We start from the raw sequence: 16,190 nt of genomic DNA, 5'->3' as shown, positions 1-16,190 counted from the left end.
ATAGTATACGGATATGAATGGCAAATGGAATTTGACTCTAGCACCATCTTGTGGCACAGTTTCATATATCTATATCAGAATCCAGAATCCGCTTAATTTGCCAGGTATGTGTACGCATAAGAGGATTTTGACTGTGGATCTTACAATGCTCATGGTGGGGCCTTTTCTCTCCGGGAAAAAAAAACTTTTCCATCAAGAAACTTCTATTCTATCTAAACTTACATGGTTTTCTGAAATTGTCTTTATGTTATCAAAGCAACTACCTTGAATGTTGTTTTTCTCTCTCTTTTTGACATTCTTAATATCCTCTCAATTGACGTACTGTTCTTAAGTTGCGTCCATGTTATTTTTTTTCAGTTTTCTTCTCCATTCATTTTCCTTTTCATCAGGGTTTGTGGAGAGAGCGACTACTTTCCTAAAGCGAGGTAGTAAACGCACTGTCATGCTTTGCCGTGCTGTGTGTGTAACCCGGTGGGTTGCTAGTGGTGTGTTCCCCCTCTCCTTCCCAGGCCTGGGCAGGTGGGATGTGGCTCTGCTGAGGGCTTGGGGCTCCTTTTGTGTCTAAAAAAAACAAATCATGCATTTGTTGATTTTTAGAACCGTTACTGTTTTGTGTAAGTGATTGTAAAAATTACCATAGCTATTTTAAATGTTTGCCGAATCGTAATGGGTTATGTTGTATCATGAATGTGTCCGGTGAATATTGTAGCTTTTGTAGTGTTCAGGTGGAAGTTCTGCTAACTGAGGTGTCGTAGGCTACGTTCACACTGCAGAGAAATGCGTCCCAAATCTGATCTTTTGCCCATATGCGACCCGTATCTGTCTTTTTCATGGCATCCTGAAAGGCCCAGTTCTGATCTTTCACCCCCCAAAAAATCTGATTTGTTAATAATAATAATAATAATAATAATAATTGAACATCAATGATCTCACAATGGAGAAATTCACTCCTGCATCTTAACCCATGCCCTTGGGGAGCAGTTGGCTGCCACTCAATAACCATCCACACAGACAAGGGATGGACGATAATTCAATAACAATATATTTATCAATCGATAGACGCATATCGATGATAGAAGAAAAAAAAAGGGTCAGTAAAAAGTTCAATAGAATAACAGTTTTCCTTCCTTTTGTTTTCTAGCCATGTAGATTAATATCACAGTCATTACATCTCCCAACCAATCACAAACGCAGACCCAGGGACGCTCAGTCACCAAGCTCCGCCCCCAACCTCCGTCCGCTTCAAAGAGTTCAGAGAGCATACATTCTTTTTTCTTTTTAAAAAAACTTGCAGTTTTGGTAAAAAAGGGTGGAGTTTGAATTCAGTGTTTGTGTGTTCTGTATCTTAAAATAGGTTGCTAAGCAACAGCATGAAATGGCCAGGGCTGCACTTAAAATATATGTTTTGAATTTGTTGATAATTGTCGGTATGCTTTTTTTCCTATATCGTCCAGCCCTAACACAGACCTTTCTACAGCAGTAGCAGGCACGGCTCTACAAAAGACCATTGTTTATAGCTGTGCTGTTTTCTTCTTACCTTTCTTCTTCTTTTTATGATGTGGTCTTAATATTGTTTGCTCGCATTACTCAACAAGTTCATACCACAGAGACACAGGTATCCGCAGCAGTGTCTTGTAACAATTACATCTACCATTACTTCCGGAAACAGTTTGATGCTTTGCTACATCTTCTTCCGTTAACCGCGCGTGCGGGTTGCTTTGGAGCCTTGGACCATTCAGACAGTAGTCTGATGGCAGTCACATTTAATTAGTAGTATGAACAACCACAGCAACAAAGCAAACAGACAATTTCAACCAAAAATTGGAATTGAGCATCAAGACCTGCAGTGTGAATGTAGCCATAGAAGATCCTTACCTTACTTGTGGGATTGTTCAAGAAACCTTAGAGAACCAGTTGTAGACATGGATACGAATAAGATTTTCATGGTACAATGACTGAGAATAAAAATTCTGCTGTATCACCTTTTTAGTACTGGCATGATGGCCATTTTTTTAAGTTTTGAAACACGCAGTTTTTAAAACTGGGACTCTTCAATAGCCTATAGCCTGCTAGATAATATTGAAAATAAAAACTGATGTCATAAAGCCTTTTATGGCAAAATGCATCTGAATGCTGTTGTCATAATATACAACATAAAATATAATGTGTCCTTTTTATTATGTTTGAATTTGTTGGCAACATTAAGCTAGGTTAGCAAATTAGGCTAGGCTAGCAACTACCAGTTCTCCTGTAAAGAAATATTTAGCTGATGTATATTTTAATTTCTTACTGATAAAATAAAATGTATTTGTTTTAAATTTACAGTTACACATTAAGCTAGTTGTCACTTGTTCCTAATACCAAGTGCTTGTTTGTAGAAGTATTTGTTTTCTCATGCTAATTTGTTGCTAACGTTGGTGGTGGGTCCTGTTTATGCGTGGTTGTCTTCATTGAATTCACTTCCATGCAATTGATTAACTTAACACTTTACACTGTCCCGAATCACAGTCCTCCTCCATATATCCTCATCTGCTCCACTGTTAGCTCTGTCTTTTCCTCGCTACATCTTTTCAATTCGCCAGCTTAGGGGTCTCCCTACCATAGATAAGCCTTCGCTCATTTTACCTGAACATTTTTGTACTAGTATGACCTTTCAGGTTTTTATATATATATATATATATATATAATTTTGTTTAGTGAAGCATACAAAATCTGCCATTTTGAAAAGGTCATATAGCAATTGGTCAATGAGATACAAAACCTTTGAATGTCAATACCTCCAAAGCAAAGAGATGCAATGTTGATTATTCCAGGCTTTATTAGCTGAAATTCCTAAAGATTTGGTAAAAAACAGGAGCTTTTGAGCGAAGGCTTTTTTTCAGATTGTCAAGAATTAATTTAGATTGTTCTTTTTTTAAAAAAACAGCATGTAAATGAAGGAACTAAATTAAGTTGTTATTCTCCACTCTTTCAACAGGAGACCCTACTTCTGCTGACCCACTTTTCCTTGAACAGTATGTGGCAGTAACAGACTATGAGAAACAGGAAAGCACCGAAATAAGCCTGCACGTTGGTCAGGTAGTGGAAGTCATCGAGAAAAATGAATCCGGCAAGTGTTATACATTGTTTCATGTAGCATCATGTTGCCTTTGTATTGCCCTTAGATTGTTGATTCATCACTCATGAGTTGTGATTAATAGAAAAACAAAATGTTAAATGTAAGCATTTTTCCTTGTGAGTCATAATTTCTGGAAATGCATTTGCATATTAATGTGTTTTTCTGCTTTTTTAGGCTGGTGGTTTGTGAGCTCAGACGATGCTCAGGGCTGGGTCCCTGCCACGTGTCTGGAGGCTCAGGACGACCCAGATGACTTCACACTTCCAGGAGAAGAAGGTACATGACAGTTAATATCTGAAAGCTGATTTTATGTTCTAGCTTTTATAGCCAAAATAATCACCGGATAAATTATTCCCAAATGGAGCCATGTGTGGCAGTTTTACTGACTGTTAAGGTCACACTTTACTTATCAGAAGTTGTTAACATCTAATGATGACCAAACAGCGTTCACCTGATCACCCAACTCCAGGTTTAGTAAAATGAATAAAGGTTTGGTGAAAAGTGGTAATTTTTTGAAAGTTTAAACAGAAAGCTATGATGCAGAGGCATATATGCTGGTATTTGTAACTGAATTCTGAAGACGGTAAAACATAAACATACAATTAAGTGTTTGTCAGTAAAAGGATAAAAAAAACACTCATTTGTTCTCTAGACTTAGTACTGATTATGCTTATATTTAAACTCTAAAAATCATCCAGATCGCAGACCAATTGTAATGTTCACTTCCTGTTTTGCCCCACTTACCGTGCTGGGATGTCAGTGCCTCGGAGATTCTGGTCACTGCCACGGCACGTGGGTCGGCGCAGAACTTTAGGGGATCTATTCAGCACAGGCTTTGGGCAAGGTGGAGCGCACGCCTTTCTTTTAACCACCCCCTACATAACTCCACCCCGCACTCCCCCCACCACATTACTAACCGTTAGCCCATGCCTGCACAAGCATGATTGGTCATGTGGATGCATATTTATTTATGTCTTTTGCATGAGTAATCCTGGCATGTAAATTGAATCCATGCATGCTGGTTGTTCATGTCTGTATCTTATAAAAACTGACATGCAGGTCATATTTGAAAGGCATACATAGAAAACTACTTAAATTAATCATTAGTAAGAATCATTGATTGTAAACTGATAGTTGAAAGTGATTGTTTTTTTATCAGTTTGTCTCGTTGTTCTGTAGTATTTGTAGAACATCTATCTCTGTTCTGCGCATTTGTATCTTGCTCTTTTTTTCCTTTATCCAAGATGCTCCTCGTGCCTCGCCTCATTAAATATATTGGATATTGTAGCACCTCTGCTGAATTTTTAACAGTTTTGTCAGTAAGGAGCATTTTCGTCTTATGATTAAATTTTCAGTGTAAAAGTGTTTAAAAATAATCTCCAATTTCAGGACAGCAGTAGCATCATTAAAATCACCCTTGTTGCTTTGAAAATCTGTAAGTTACAGTTATTAAGGTATGCAAGTGTATGGTTTGCCTCCCAACCTTTAAACTAAACCATGTTCTTGTTTTTACTTGATATGTGAAGTCTACAGCAGACATTATGTACTTACATGTTGCAATATGTGCTTTTATTCCAACAACAGAAGAAAAGTACTCTGTGATTTACCCGTACTCGGCCAGGGACCAGGATGAGATTGATCTGGAGAGAGGCATGATTGTTGAGGTTATCCAGAAGAACTTGGAAGGCTGGTGGAAGATCAGGTATTTAAATGCGCGCAATTTCCGCTAGTTAACAACCTGAACATTCACCAATGTACACACACAAAGGTACAGCATGCTTTCAAACAATTAGAAACAGATATTACTCTGATCCCTCTAGAATATTTTCCTTAAATACGGAACAAAGTGCTCTTGCAAACTTGGTCCCATGCAATGAACTGATAATTTAATTAATGTATTATTAGATTTAATGATTTCATAAAAGTGAACAAATAAATTATTTGACATTGAGGACACAGCCCATAGGATCCTAGATTGAATGGCTAAACTTAAAGCAGTAGTGCTGAAATTGTGAAATAATGAAATACAGAGGACACATATATGTTTAAATACATGTGATTCATACACCCATAGCTTATGACAAACTGGTGATTTATTCACATTTTGTTTCTAGGCAGTGTGTCTCATGTAATGCCGCTGAATGTATCCCTCTCCTCAATCCAGGTACCAGGGACGTGAGGGCTGGGCACCGGCCTCTTACCTGAAGAAGTCTGATATTCAAAGCCAAAGGCAATCAGCAGGCGCTGCTGCTCATGCCAGCACGAATGACCTGGATGGGGTTTCCAAGCAGAACCTGCAAAACAATGCTGCAAGAGACAGCCGAGACAGCCAGAAGGAGAACAGGCTCTCTATTTTCTCCGATAACAACAAAATTAGTAAGTAGCATAAAAGCATCCTACCTAGATAAACAGCTCGCTATACAGGTGACACATTTTTGTGTTGAGTAAAACCTGGTTTAGGTTAGCGTCGTGGTATTTTCACGGAACAGAAATGAGCATGTAGATTTTATTATAGACTGCCAGTTCACATCAACCCTCTTACACGACTTTTCCTTTCACAGAAGTGGGATCAAGACATGGACTTCCCCCACGCAGAGATCTAACCATTGTACGATGTTACATTTTCCTGAGATATGTCATAGAATTCACAAAGGTTTATCGGCCTATACATTATTGTATATATCTTCCACCCCACAGCCACGTGGAACAAACTTGCCTAAGCCACCCGTACCACCGCAGGTTGAGGAGGAGTACTACACCATAGCTGACTTTCAGACCACCATTCCAGATGGGATCAGCTTCCAAGCAGGAGTCAAAGTTGAGGTGGGACTTACTAAAGCCTTTCTCTGTAAATTTAAAATCATACTAACTTTATATAAAGCTCTATTTGAATTGTTAACCTGTCTCCTCTATAGATGGTTGAGAAGAATGCAAGTGGTTGGTGGTACATCCAGATAGATGACAAAGAGGGCTGGGCCCCTGCCACTTTTATCGACAAGTACAAGAAGACAAGTAATGCCGTGCGGCCCAATTTTCTCGCTCCGTTGCCCAATGAGATGGAGAAGCTTAGGCTTGAGGATGGTGGTGCCAATGTTTCAAATGATGATACCTGGTCTAAGCCTTTACCAGATGAGCCGACCACGGCCTCTGACTTCTGTGCCCGCCCCAAGCTGAGAGACTGGAAGTCCAGCGCCAGCAAGGCAACCCCTGCCTTCCCTGGGCCTTTGCCACCAGCCCCAACTGCCCCTCCAGTAGAAGAGAAACCAGCTCTGCCACCTCGACGGGAATCTATTAATAAGAGCTTTGAATTGGACGTAGTGGAAAAACCAAAATCCGATCATTCAAAGCCCTTGCCGCCAAAACCACCGGCACCTGGAGTCATAATGCCTCTTGTTTCCCCCAAATCGGCCCCGTTCAAACCAGAGAAACCGCCAGAGATCAAGAAGGAAGATAAGAGCAAAGCTCTTCCGCTTCGCAATGAAATGGGTCTTGAGTGTGGCCACAAGATCTCTGCCAAAGAGGTCAAGAAGTTTAATCTGAAACCTGTACCCAAACAGCCCCCAAAACCGAAGGCAGAGATCCGGGAAGAGAAACCAGAGGCTGCTCCGCCTGCAGCGTTTATGAAGGGTAAGCCAGTGGTCAGACCAAAACCCGTCCCAGCTGCCAAACCTGATCAGCCAGCAGAAAACAAAGTGGACATCACTAACCTAAGAAGCAAGTTGAGGCCATCAAAACCTGCAGATCCTGGCTATACATCCGCTGAGGGGAACCATCAAAACGGTACTTCGGCAGCAGGAAGCAGTTCACCCCAAAGTTCTTCACCGATCCACATCGCTCTGCTCAATAACAGTAAGTCCTCTGATGAGCCAAAACTCCCACTAAAACAGATAAATGGTCTTAGCCAGGATAGATCACCCCCCCCTGCAAAACCAGCAGTGCCCCCTCATAAGGAGCCCCCTCAGAGACCTCCTGCCCTTGCTCCAAAAAGACCTCCCCCTCCAAAGAAAAGCGATCCATCGAGTCCAACCGAAAACAAGTCTCCTCCTCTGAAAGAACCACCGGAGGTTGCCAAGCATGGCCCACCACCCCAACTAAGCAGACCCCCGCCCCCGAAACCAAAGGCATTCCTTCAGCCACCCTCAAGTAAAGAGAAAGATGAGCCCAAGGGGAATAAAGTTCCAATTCCTCCCAAGCCCCCGATGAAGCTCGACAAGCCCGGACCACCAAAAGACAAGCTTCCGCCTTTACTCAAGGAGCCCAGTCGGGATGAGCTCTATCTCGCCGTGGCGGACTTTGATGGGGATGAGCAAACATCCGGCTTCAAGGTGGGTACGGTGTTCGAGGTCCTCGAGAAAAACAGCAGCGGCTGGTGGTTCTGTAAAAATGTAGGAGAAGATGTCGAGAGCTGGATCCCCTCGAACTACCTGAGCAAGAAGCCTTAGGTTTTATAATTCACTAAAAATCTAACCAGAAGAGAACAAAATAACACACTAAGGGTCTAGATGTTAAAAAAAGCAACTTCTTGCCGTATCACATCTTGTTTTATTTATAGGTACAGTTTTTTAACTGGTAGTTTTTTTGTTACACCTTGTCAAACATGATCCAGCCAATTGAACCAGCAATAACCTAACCTTTTTTTGTGGCGGTTTCATGATGTTTACTTATTTCTGTTTTTATATAGATATTGCAAGAAATCATACTCGCTTTTGTGGCTACGTCTCAATCACAGCCTCTGTCTCATAAAAAAAAAAAAACAACAAAAAAATAACAGGATGGCATTTACCCCGAGTTACAGGGTGTGCCTAATTTATAGGAGTGTTTGCACCATTGCCTTTAATGATGCAGTGCCTCAAATTATATGCAAAATGTGGGCTTCAGTGCTTAAACAAGTATATGCAGCCTTAGGCTTAGTTCTCAATACATAGAAACTTCTTGATGTGAAGAATCCTTCTCGTAGGTGTTCATATCTTGCAGGTTTCTATCCAGTAGCAGGGAAAAATGAGTCCTAACTAATTGAAAGACTGTATATGAGTTCAGTGGGGATCTTCACTGATTTCATCTGGGCTTTCATGTATGGTTAGCATTTTCTTTAAGATATATCTTAAATGTTGTCCTTAAGGCTCAAAACTTACACAAAGGTGCATCTCAATAAATTAAAATATAATCTAAATTTTTTTCATTTCTATAATTCAAATGGATAAGCTAAACTCATATAAATGAATTACCTTATAGCAAAAGCATGGGTAAGACGGCTGACGTGACAGTTGTCCAGCAGACGGTAATTTACAAATTTAACAGGGAGAGTAAACCCAGAAAGAAAATGTGGGCTGTTCACAGAATGCTATGTCCAAGCGTATCTGTTGAAAGTTTGGTGGAAGGAAAACGTGTGGTTGAAAAAGATGCACAAACCACAGGGATGACTGCAGCCTTGATGGCAAAGCCCATTAAAGTTTGGGTGGAGTGTCACAAATATTTATCCAAATGGACTATGGATGGGGATAGTGCTGCAAAAGCCACCACACAAAGATGTATGGTTTAAAACTGTTGCATTTCTTGCATTAAACCATGTTAGAACCAGAGACTATACCAGAAGTAGAAGTAGATTTTGCAAATAAAGGCCCCAGAGTCTGAAGAAAGAATGGAGAGGTACATAATACACGATGCTTGAGGTCCAGGGTGATGTTTCAAAAGTCAGGGAGGATTTAGGGATCCGTGTCATCTGCTGGTCTTGGTTCATCATAGTTTGTCAAGTCTAAAGTCAGCACAGCAGATTTTAGAGCCTCATGCCTTCCTCTGCAGACATGGTTTTTTTTAGACATTCATTTCATGTTCCTGAAGGACTTGGCACCTTCAAGTATTGAATGTATATACTGTACATGCATGTATATGCATTCAGTACTTACACTTGCTGGACATACATTTTAGAATGCTGACAGTTTTTAGTTAAAATTTGTTTTGTTTTTTGGTCTAATATAATATCCCACATTTCTGGGTTTTCTTTAGCTATAGGCCATAATCATCAACATTTAAAGAAAATGTCTTGAATATTTCACGAGTCATAAATCTGAGATTTATGCTTTTGAATTGGCTTACTAAAATAAATTTGTTATTGCAATTTATTAAGATGCACCTGTATTAGCTTTCTGTTCTTTTTTTTTTTGTTAATCGACTGTAATCAGTGATCATTGTTGTAATTTGTAACAGATGTGCACTTTCACTTAGTTCAGGCAAGGCAAGTTCAAATTTTGCACATTGTCAGTGCATAGAACACAACGCATTTTAATGTTACACTAACCTTTGTTTGCTTTATTTCTTTTATTAGCTTAATGTTGGAAAATAGTTACACCAATGATCAGTATGTAAGAAAAGTATCCCAAAGTAAGAGATGTTAACATGCAGCTTTGTGTCAAAGAATTTTTTTTTTAAACATAACTCTATCATCGTACATCCAAATATAAGTTTTAAAATGTTAAATGCAGAACACTTTGTCCATAAAAATTGAAGATTTACATTAGTTTGTGCAATGACTTACAGAGTTGTTTGTGTACAGGCCTTTCCTAACTGATGGCTGGTGCTCAAATTAAGCAATGGCCAATGTATAAACATTATTTTACATTAATGCTTGACTGGTTTCAAGCAGTGGTCAGCAGAACCAATTATTTTTATTGTACAGTAATGAGTCATACTTTAACTTTTTTTTGGCCTATCTTGCAGTTTTTTTTTCTTTTCTTTTCTGTGTACTGATGTGTCAGGAGTTAACACTAAATACTGAAATATTTAGTTGCATCCTTGCAGGTTAAGATTTTTAGAAACAACTTGTTTTTTCACAAATACTGAAATTTGCTTTAATGTTAAATACATTAGGTATGGTTTGTGGGTTAAAATGAAAACTCCTATTTGCTGTGTGTGTGTCGCGCAACTGGCTTTTTCAGGAAGTGGTTCAAAATGGTAATAATAGAATGTATGTAGACAAGGCTAAAAGCTGCAACACTAATTCTGTTCTGCTTCTCGTTGCTCAAATCTGTCACAAAATTCAAGCCATATTACAGCACTGACACCGTCGTCCAAAAATACTTTTCAAAAAGATTATACTTACAATGGCATTATTCAGGTATGTTAAGTGGACATTGATTGTCCCCTCCCTTCTTTCAATATTGTTATTGTTTCCCTTTTTCTCATGTGTTTTGCATTACTGTCTCTACTTTTAAGTCAATAAAAAAATTTCAACTCAGAGATTTTGTCTAAGTTTGCTGCTTTTCTATTTGATTCTTACACCGTTTGTTGTGCGAGGTACAGGTTTTAACTCGCCTCCTTGTCACGTAGGAATGCAGAACATGGCAGCATTAAGTCATCTTTGGGGCATAGGTGAGAACTTTTAAATGAGGGTCACCCACCCTTGTGCTAACCAGGAATGACGCCCTTTAGCTTCTGTGATCAGATGAGAACAGGCTAGGCAGTGTAGTATGGATAAACCTTACATACACATGTGCACTCACAAACACCTACAGGTGCTTGGAGCCAGGTACTTATATTCTTCAGTGATGGAATCAAGGCATTGGTTGGTTGTACCTGTAATACCTTATCGGTTGGTCTCTCTTTGCAGGTGAAGAAGCATTCTCTGAGGATATTATATTGCTCTCTCCCTTTCCTCTCACCTCATCTGTTTCTCCTGTTTGTCCCTCTTCTACCTTCCCGTTTCTGTGTCCATTGAACTTTATGTAGTCCCAGCATAAAATCTAATAAAGATTTTTTGCATATATAAATCAAGGGGAGCACTATGGCGAAAGCATTGAGTCTCCACTTGTGAAAGTAAAATCTTTTGGGCTCTCTGGCATTAAGACAAGTCTTAATGCTACATTACCAGACAGGAAGCACACACACAAAAAAAATACTATGAGGGTCAAAACAGTTTATATGTCACATGGCTCAATGGGTTGAGCAGTCGTCTTGTAATCAGAAGGTTGTGGGTTTGATTCCAGCTTCCCCTTGTCACATGTCAATGTGCCCCTGGGCAAGGCACTTAACCCCAAGTTGCCTACCCAACTTTGTGTTCTACTATTCTGGATATATACAGTATGAAGAGAATCATTAAAGCCATCTACAGATTGTCAAACATTGATTTATAACCTTTCAACAGAACCTCACTTTAGGATATTTTGAATTAAACCAAGTCTCAGATTTCAAAATTATTAAGGGAAACACTTTTTTTCCCCCACATGTTCCTGGCTTTAGCTCTGATTCTCCAGACTGGAGTCAGTGAAAGAGCAATCTACTTTAAGTAAGATTCTGACACTGAACTGCTCTACAGAACTCAAATGAAAACAATTATTCACGAGTTCTTTCACATTATGCTGTGAAGAAAAATCACATTTTAAAAAAGTATTTTATTTACACCAGTGGTTCTTCCTTGTATAGATACACACTTTTCATGTATATAGCCCAACCCTTGCCATACAAATAATATGTAAACTGAGAAAATATATTTATCATCATTTGCAGAAGGCTGGAAAATCAATTTCAGGAATTGTTTCATATTATTCCCCTCTTAGTGCAAAGAAAGGCAAAGTAAAAAAAAACACTAGGCTTAGCAGAGGCATCCATACAGTATTGCACATTGGTTAGAAGCAGTTCATTAACTGCAAAGAATATAATAATTGCACACTTAATGCATTTAAATCACCCATACAACATAGAAAACAGTATTTTTACTTTGGCTTCGTCAGTTCCCATCCAGTGTAACTAACTATATACAGTAAATAAAGGAAAATAAGCAACACCATGTGATAAACATTTAGTCTTCCCTCATTTCTTCAAATCCAGCTTCTAAATAATTATCTACATATTAAAAAAATATTAAATTCAAACAACTTTGGATTCCACCTTAATGTCCCATTTGAAAAAAATGAAAGAATTTAAAGCCCTCCTTCATATCATAGCTAATCAAAAAAAATTAAAAATGTACAGTGTTAATCAAGATAATGATCTTCATCAGTAAAAAAATAAATAAGGCTTTGGCAGCTATGTGACAAAAATGAGAGGTTAATGGTTAGAACAAATATAAAATAACTGGGATGTATAGGGAAGTAAATATAATATTTATATTAAAAAAGAATTTTGCTTGGTTACTAGTTTATCAGTACTGATCGCATTCCTCTCACGCCATTTTCCCTGGCTGGGTTAAAGCAACTATCAAGGGTGTTTTAAGATGCACCCTTAAAAACCGATGATTTGGCACACCGAGCACTGTTTTGGGAGTAAATGCTTTATAATCTTATCATTAAACTATTGAAATAATAAAAAAAAAGAACTCCCAACAAGACCAAATAAAACTTGAGTTAAAACATAAATATTCACCAAAGCAACATAGAACTCCAAAGAAAGGACCAAGGGTTTAGGCACTCCTAATAAAACAAATGAAAACCCGAGGCAGCAGGCATGTGGAACGCACTTCCGTGCACGTTTCTGTGTCGTAGGTGGGTAGACGCAACTTCGCCGCATCTCCGTCTATATGGTGGAGGAGTCCATATAAGGCACAAACTTGGAGACTCTGTGGGGAGAGCTGAGGTTTGAATTGTCTGCGCTGTCTTGCATCATGAAAAAAGCCTCCTGGTCCCTCTTCTTTGCACTCAGCTCCTCCTCAATGGTCTAGAAAGATGGAGAACAGAATATATATGTGATATCTCATAAAAATTGAAAAAAATTAAAATAAAAACAATTAGCCAGAGCAGAATGATGAGATTGGCTGAGAAAAACCACAGGCATATTGGTATGTAAACGGCCTTGACTAACTAGAGTTAAGAAAAATTGAGAAAAAGCATTTTATGGTAACCAAAACAGCTGCTGTAGATAAGTGAATATTAATATATAAATAATAATCAATAATAAATAAATATATATATAATATAGATTATACATAAATAAATATTATATATATATATTTCTATATATATACAATAAATCTATCTATATACTCTATATATATCTATATATCTCAAGAGAGAGAAGAGAGAGAGAGAGAGAGAGAGAGAGAGAGAGAGAGAGAGAGAGAGAGAGAAAGAGAGAGAAAGAAATAAAGAGAGAGAAAAAAATAAAGAGAGAGAGAGAGAAGAGAGCTCTCTCTCTCTCTGAGAGAGAGATCTCTCTCTCTCTCTCTCTCCCTCCTCTCTCTCTCTCTCTCTCCCTCCCTCTCTCTCTCTCTCTCTCCTCCCTCTCTCGAGAGAGAGACTCTCTCTCTCTCTCTCCCCTCTCTCCTCTCTCTCTCTCTCTTTCTTTCTCTTTCTCTCTCTCTCTCAGAGATCTCTCCTCTCTCCCCCCTCCTCCCTTCTCTCTCTCCCGAGAGAGAGAGAAGAGAATCCTCTCTCTCTCCCTCTCTCCTCTCCTCTCCTCTCTCTCTCTCTCTCTTCCCTCTTCCCCCTCTTCCAAACAACGGGGGAGAGAGAGAGAGAGAGAGGGAGAGAGGGAAAGAGAGAGAGAGAGAGAGAGAGAGAGAAAGAGAGAGAGAGTAGAGAGAGAGAGAGAGATGAGACTAGAGAGAGAGAAGAGAGAGTAAGAGAGAGAGCAAAGATGAAAGAGAAGAGTAGAGAGGGGAGAGGTAGAGAAAGAAAGAAAGAAAGAAATCAGCGACGATAGAGAGAGATCTAGAGTAGAGAGAGATAGTAGAGAGAGAGATAGAGAGATATAGAGAGAGTATATAGAAAGAAGAATAAATTAATAGACTATATAGAGATAGATAGATTATATATATATAGAAATAAATAAATGAAATAAGATATAGATATATATATAGATATATATATATAGATATATATATATATATATATATATATATAGATATATATATATTATATACTATATATATAAATAAATAAATATATATATATATATATTTTTTTTTTTTTTTTTTTTTTTTGGAGGGGTGGGGCAGAGCTACAATGACGAGGAGACAGGAAACACTCACCATCTTCCTGAGCTTCAGCTCCTCCCTCCACTCCTTCATCTGCAGTGCGTGTTTCTCATCCAACTGCTTGAGCCTCAGAGTCTCATTCTCGACCAGCAGGTGGCACTTTTCATTCTGCGGTGCATAAAAGCCAGTTACTTTCAACAGTTGCAGATATTAGACCTGAAAAAAGAAAACACCTAAAAAGACAGATCCCGGTGGACCTGCGGGATAGGACCAAGCAGAGGAGTGTAAACCCCCCCTCACACTCACCTGCAGGTGCAGCAGCTCCCTCATGTTGCTTTCGCACTGACCCATCATCTCCCTCAGCTGGTTGTCGTGTTTTTGCTGCTGGTGCTGCTTCTCTGCCTTCTGCCGCTTCTGCTCCTGCTGAGAAAACTGCGCGGCCACACGAGCGTTACTAAATGACCCCAACTCCTAGTGGATCTGTAGGGGGAGGGAAGACCGGCGGACCGACCTGTTTGATCTTTTCCCTGTCCTCGGCGCTACTGCCCGTCGAATTGATGCGCAGGCTCTTCTTGAACATGGCCATGCGCGTCTTGGCCTCGTTCCGCTGGATCTTGGGCAGCCGGCCCTTCTCCTGCTGGTGCCTGTTCTTCATGAGCTCGATCATCCGCTGGTTGTAGCACTGCATTTGTTCTTGCTCCTGTTGGGAGACACGGAAAGCGGCCATGACGTTTACCCAGACGGGAGAAGAAAATAGAAAGCAGAAAAAAAATAATAATCCATGTGACCCTTGCTCGCTCTTTATTTTGTTGTATGACATTACTGAACAGCAGGCAGGAGGAGAATCAGCACGCTGGTTTACCTTCTCGTGTTTCTTCAGGAGTAGATGCCTCTGAAGAAAGTACTGCTCTTTCATTTGCTGCTTCAAAAGCTGGTGCTTGTCTAAAAGGTTCTTCTCCTCCATGTCCCACAACGTGGCCTCTCGCTCTATCAGAAATCAGAAATGATCCATAATCATTACGCATATTTATCCAAATGACGCAGAACAAGACTTCCACATCAAGACAGTTTTAGCCGTTTGTTTACAGTACCTCTAATAAGCGCCTGCTTCTTGTTGAGACATTCCCTTTCCGCTTCTGCGATCTCCCTCTTGTTGTTGGAAATGATCATCTTGAGCGTTGAGTCGAGGAAGTTCTTCTGATCCGACAAGAAGTTCTCCTCCTAAAACAAAGACCAAAAAAAAAAAACACACACACACATCGAACGGAGGTCTGGTGTGATTAAGGAGTCTTTGAAAGTCTTGAGCGAATATGCTGGGCACATTCAGCCTACCTCTTTCATCTTCGTTTCCTGGAAGGAGCTCATGCGCTGTTTTAAGGTGTCTCTACGCTCGCTCCGAGGCAACTTCTCCACTGAATGTTTAACCTGAACAACACATACTTCATGTCAGAGCTCATTCGAAACCAATGTGGCTGCCACGTTTCATTAGTACTTATCGAGAGCTGTGCAGTGCCTCATACCTCCTTCTTCTTCTGTTTTATCGAGTCCAGGAATTTGTGGTATTCTCGTTCCTGCTCCGTTTTGATGCGTTTGGTTTCTTCCTTGAGTTTGACGCTGTGTTCCGTCTCCATCTTCTCAATAGTGTGCTTCTGTTGTTTCTCCAGATTCTCCAGATCCGAATCAAACTGCTTCTTCTTGGCCTGAGACGTGCCAAAAGGAAACGAGCCATTAAACACAGACATGTGCAAGCGCCTTGCGTAGGGGTTAATTAGCTTTTCCACGTTTGGTCACGTTGGCACCGCAGAAATCCACGCATTTTACTGGGATTGTTTTTGTCCCCACAATAGGCCAACAAGGGAAACAATTGCTGCAGCGATTTCAAAATTGTTTACAACATCTGAAAATGGTGGCGTGCTTTTGTACCCAGACACCATGGAGTCAGTGCTTTTAAGAATCACCTTCCGCTGCAATTACAGCTGCAGTTTTGTACATTAAAGGCATTTAAATTTCTGTCCATTATTCTTTGCAATGCTAGCTCGAGGTCATCCAGATGAGGCTGGAGTACCTGGGAACCTCAATCTTTGGGTTTTGGTCACAGCCATGACTGGACCCATTATAAAAACACAAATATGCTTTGATCTAAACCTTTCCGAATGCAGCTCTGCCTGC

The 16,190-nt window shown here is 39.8% G+C and overlaps 2 protein-coding genes across 5 annotated transcripts in view; one reads left to right on the top strand and one right to left on the bottom strand.

The window, feature by feature from the left end:
* sh3pxd2b (SH3 and PX domains 2B) overlaps window positions 1-10,351 on the top strand; it is a 50,832-nt gene extending 40,481 nt beyond the window's left edge. The window contains exons 7-15 of one of the 4 annotated variants that reach the window (XM_012853086.3): window positions 390-425; window positions 2,978-3,109; window positions 3,293-3,394; window positions 3,879-3,962; window positions 4,703-4,820; window positions 5,283-5,494; window positions 5,680-5,726; window positions 5,816-5,941; window positions 6,034-10,351. In XM_012853086.3, coding sequence (XP_012708540.2) covers window positions 390-425; window positions 2,978-3,109; window positions 3,293-3,394; window positions 3,879-3,962; window positions 4,703-4,820; window positions 5,283-5,494; window positions 5,680-5,726; window positions 5,816-5,941; window positions 6,034-7,560 — 2,384 coding nt within the window. In that variant the 3' untranslated portion in view covers window positions 7,561-10,351. The remainder of the gene's footprint in view (window positions 1-389; window positions 426-2,977; window positions 3,110-3,292; window positions 3,395-3,878; window positions 3,963-4,702; window positions 4,821-5,282; window positions 5,495-5,679; window positions 5,727-5,815; window positions 5,942-6,033) is intronic. The other 3 variants (XM_012853093.3, XM_012853102.3, XM_012853108.3) reach the window with 3 other exon arrangements.
* Window positions 10,352-11,487: 1,136 nt separating this feature from the next.
* stk10 (serine/threonine kinase 10) overlaps window positions 11,488-16,190 on the bottom strand; it is a 48,416-nt gene continuing 43,713 nt past the window's right edge. Inside the window, exons 13-20 of the mRNA XM_012853072.3 lie at window positions 15,542-15,721; window positions 15,354-15,446; window positions 15,113-15,242; window positions 14,884-15,008; window positions 14,533-14,721; window positions 14,328-14,453; window positions 14,076-14,189; window positions 11,488-12,763 (exon numbers count right to left, since the gene is read on the bottom strand). Of these exons, the coding sequence (XP_012708526.2) occupies window positions 12,623-12,763; window positions 14,076-14,189; window positions 14,328-14,453; window positions 14,533-14,721; window positions 14,884-15,008; window positions 15,113-15,242; window positions 15,354-15,446; window positions 15,542-15,721 (1,098 nt within the window). The 3' untranslated portion in view covers window positions 11,488-12,622. The remainder of the gene's footprint in view (window positions 12,764-14,075; window positions 14,190-14,327; window positions 14,454-14,532; window positions 14,722-14,883; window positions 15,009-15,112; window positions 15,243-15,353; window positions 15,447-15,541; window positions 15,722-16,190) is intronic.

The sequence above is a fragment of the Fundulus heteroclitus genome, chromosome 11, assembly GCF_011125445.2.
Source record: "Fundulus heteroclitus isolate FHET01 chromosome 11, MU-UCD_Fhet_4.1, whole genome shotgun sequence".
NCBI lineage: Eukaryota > Metazoa > Chordata > Actinopteri > Cyprinodontiformes > Fundulidae > Fundulus > Fundulus heteroclitus.
Note: the sequence above shows the minus strand (reverse complement) of the source record. Positions and strands in the feature narration are given on the sequence as shown.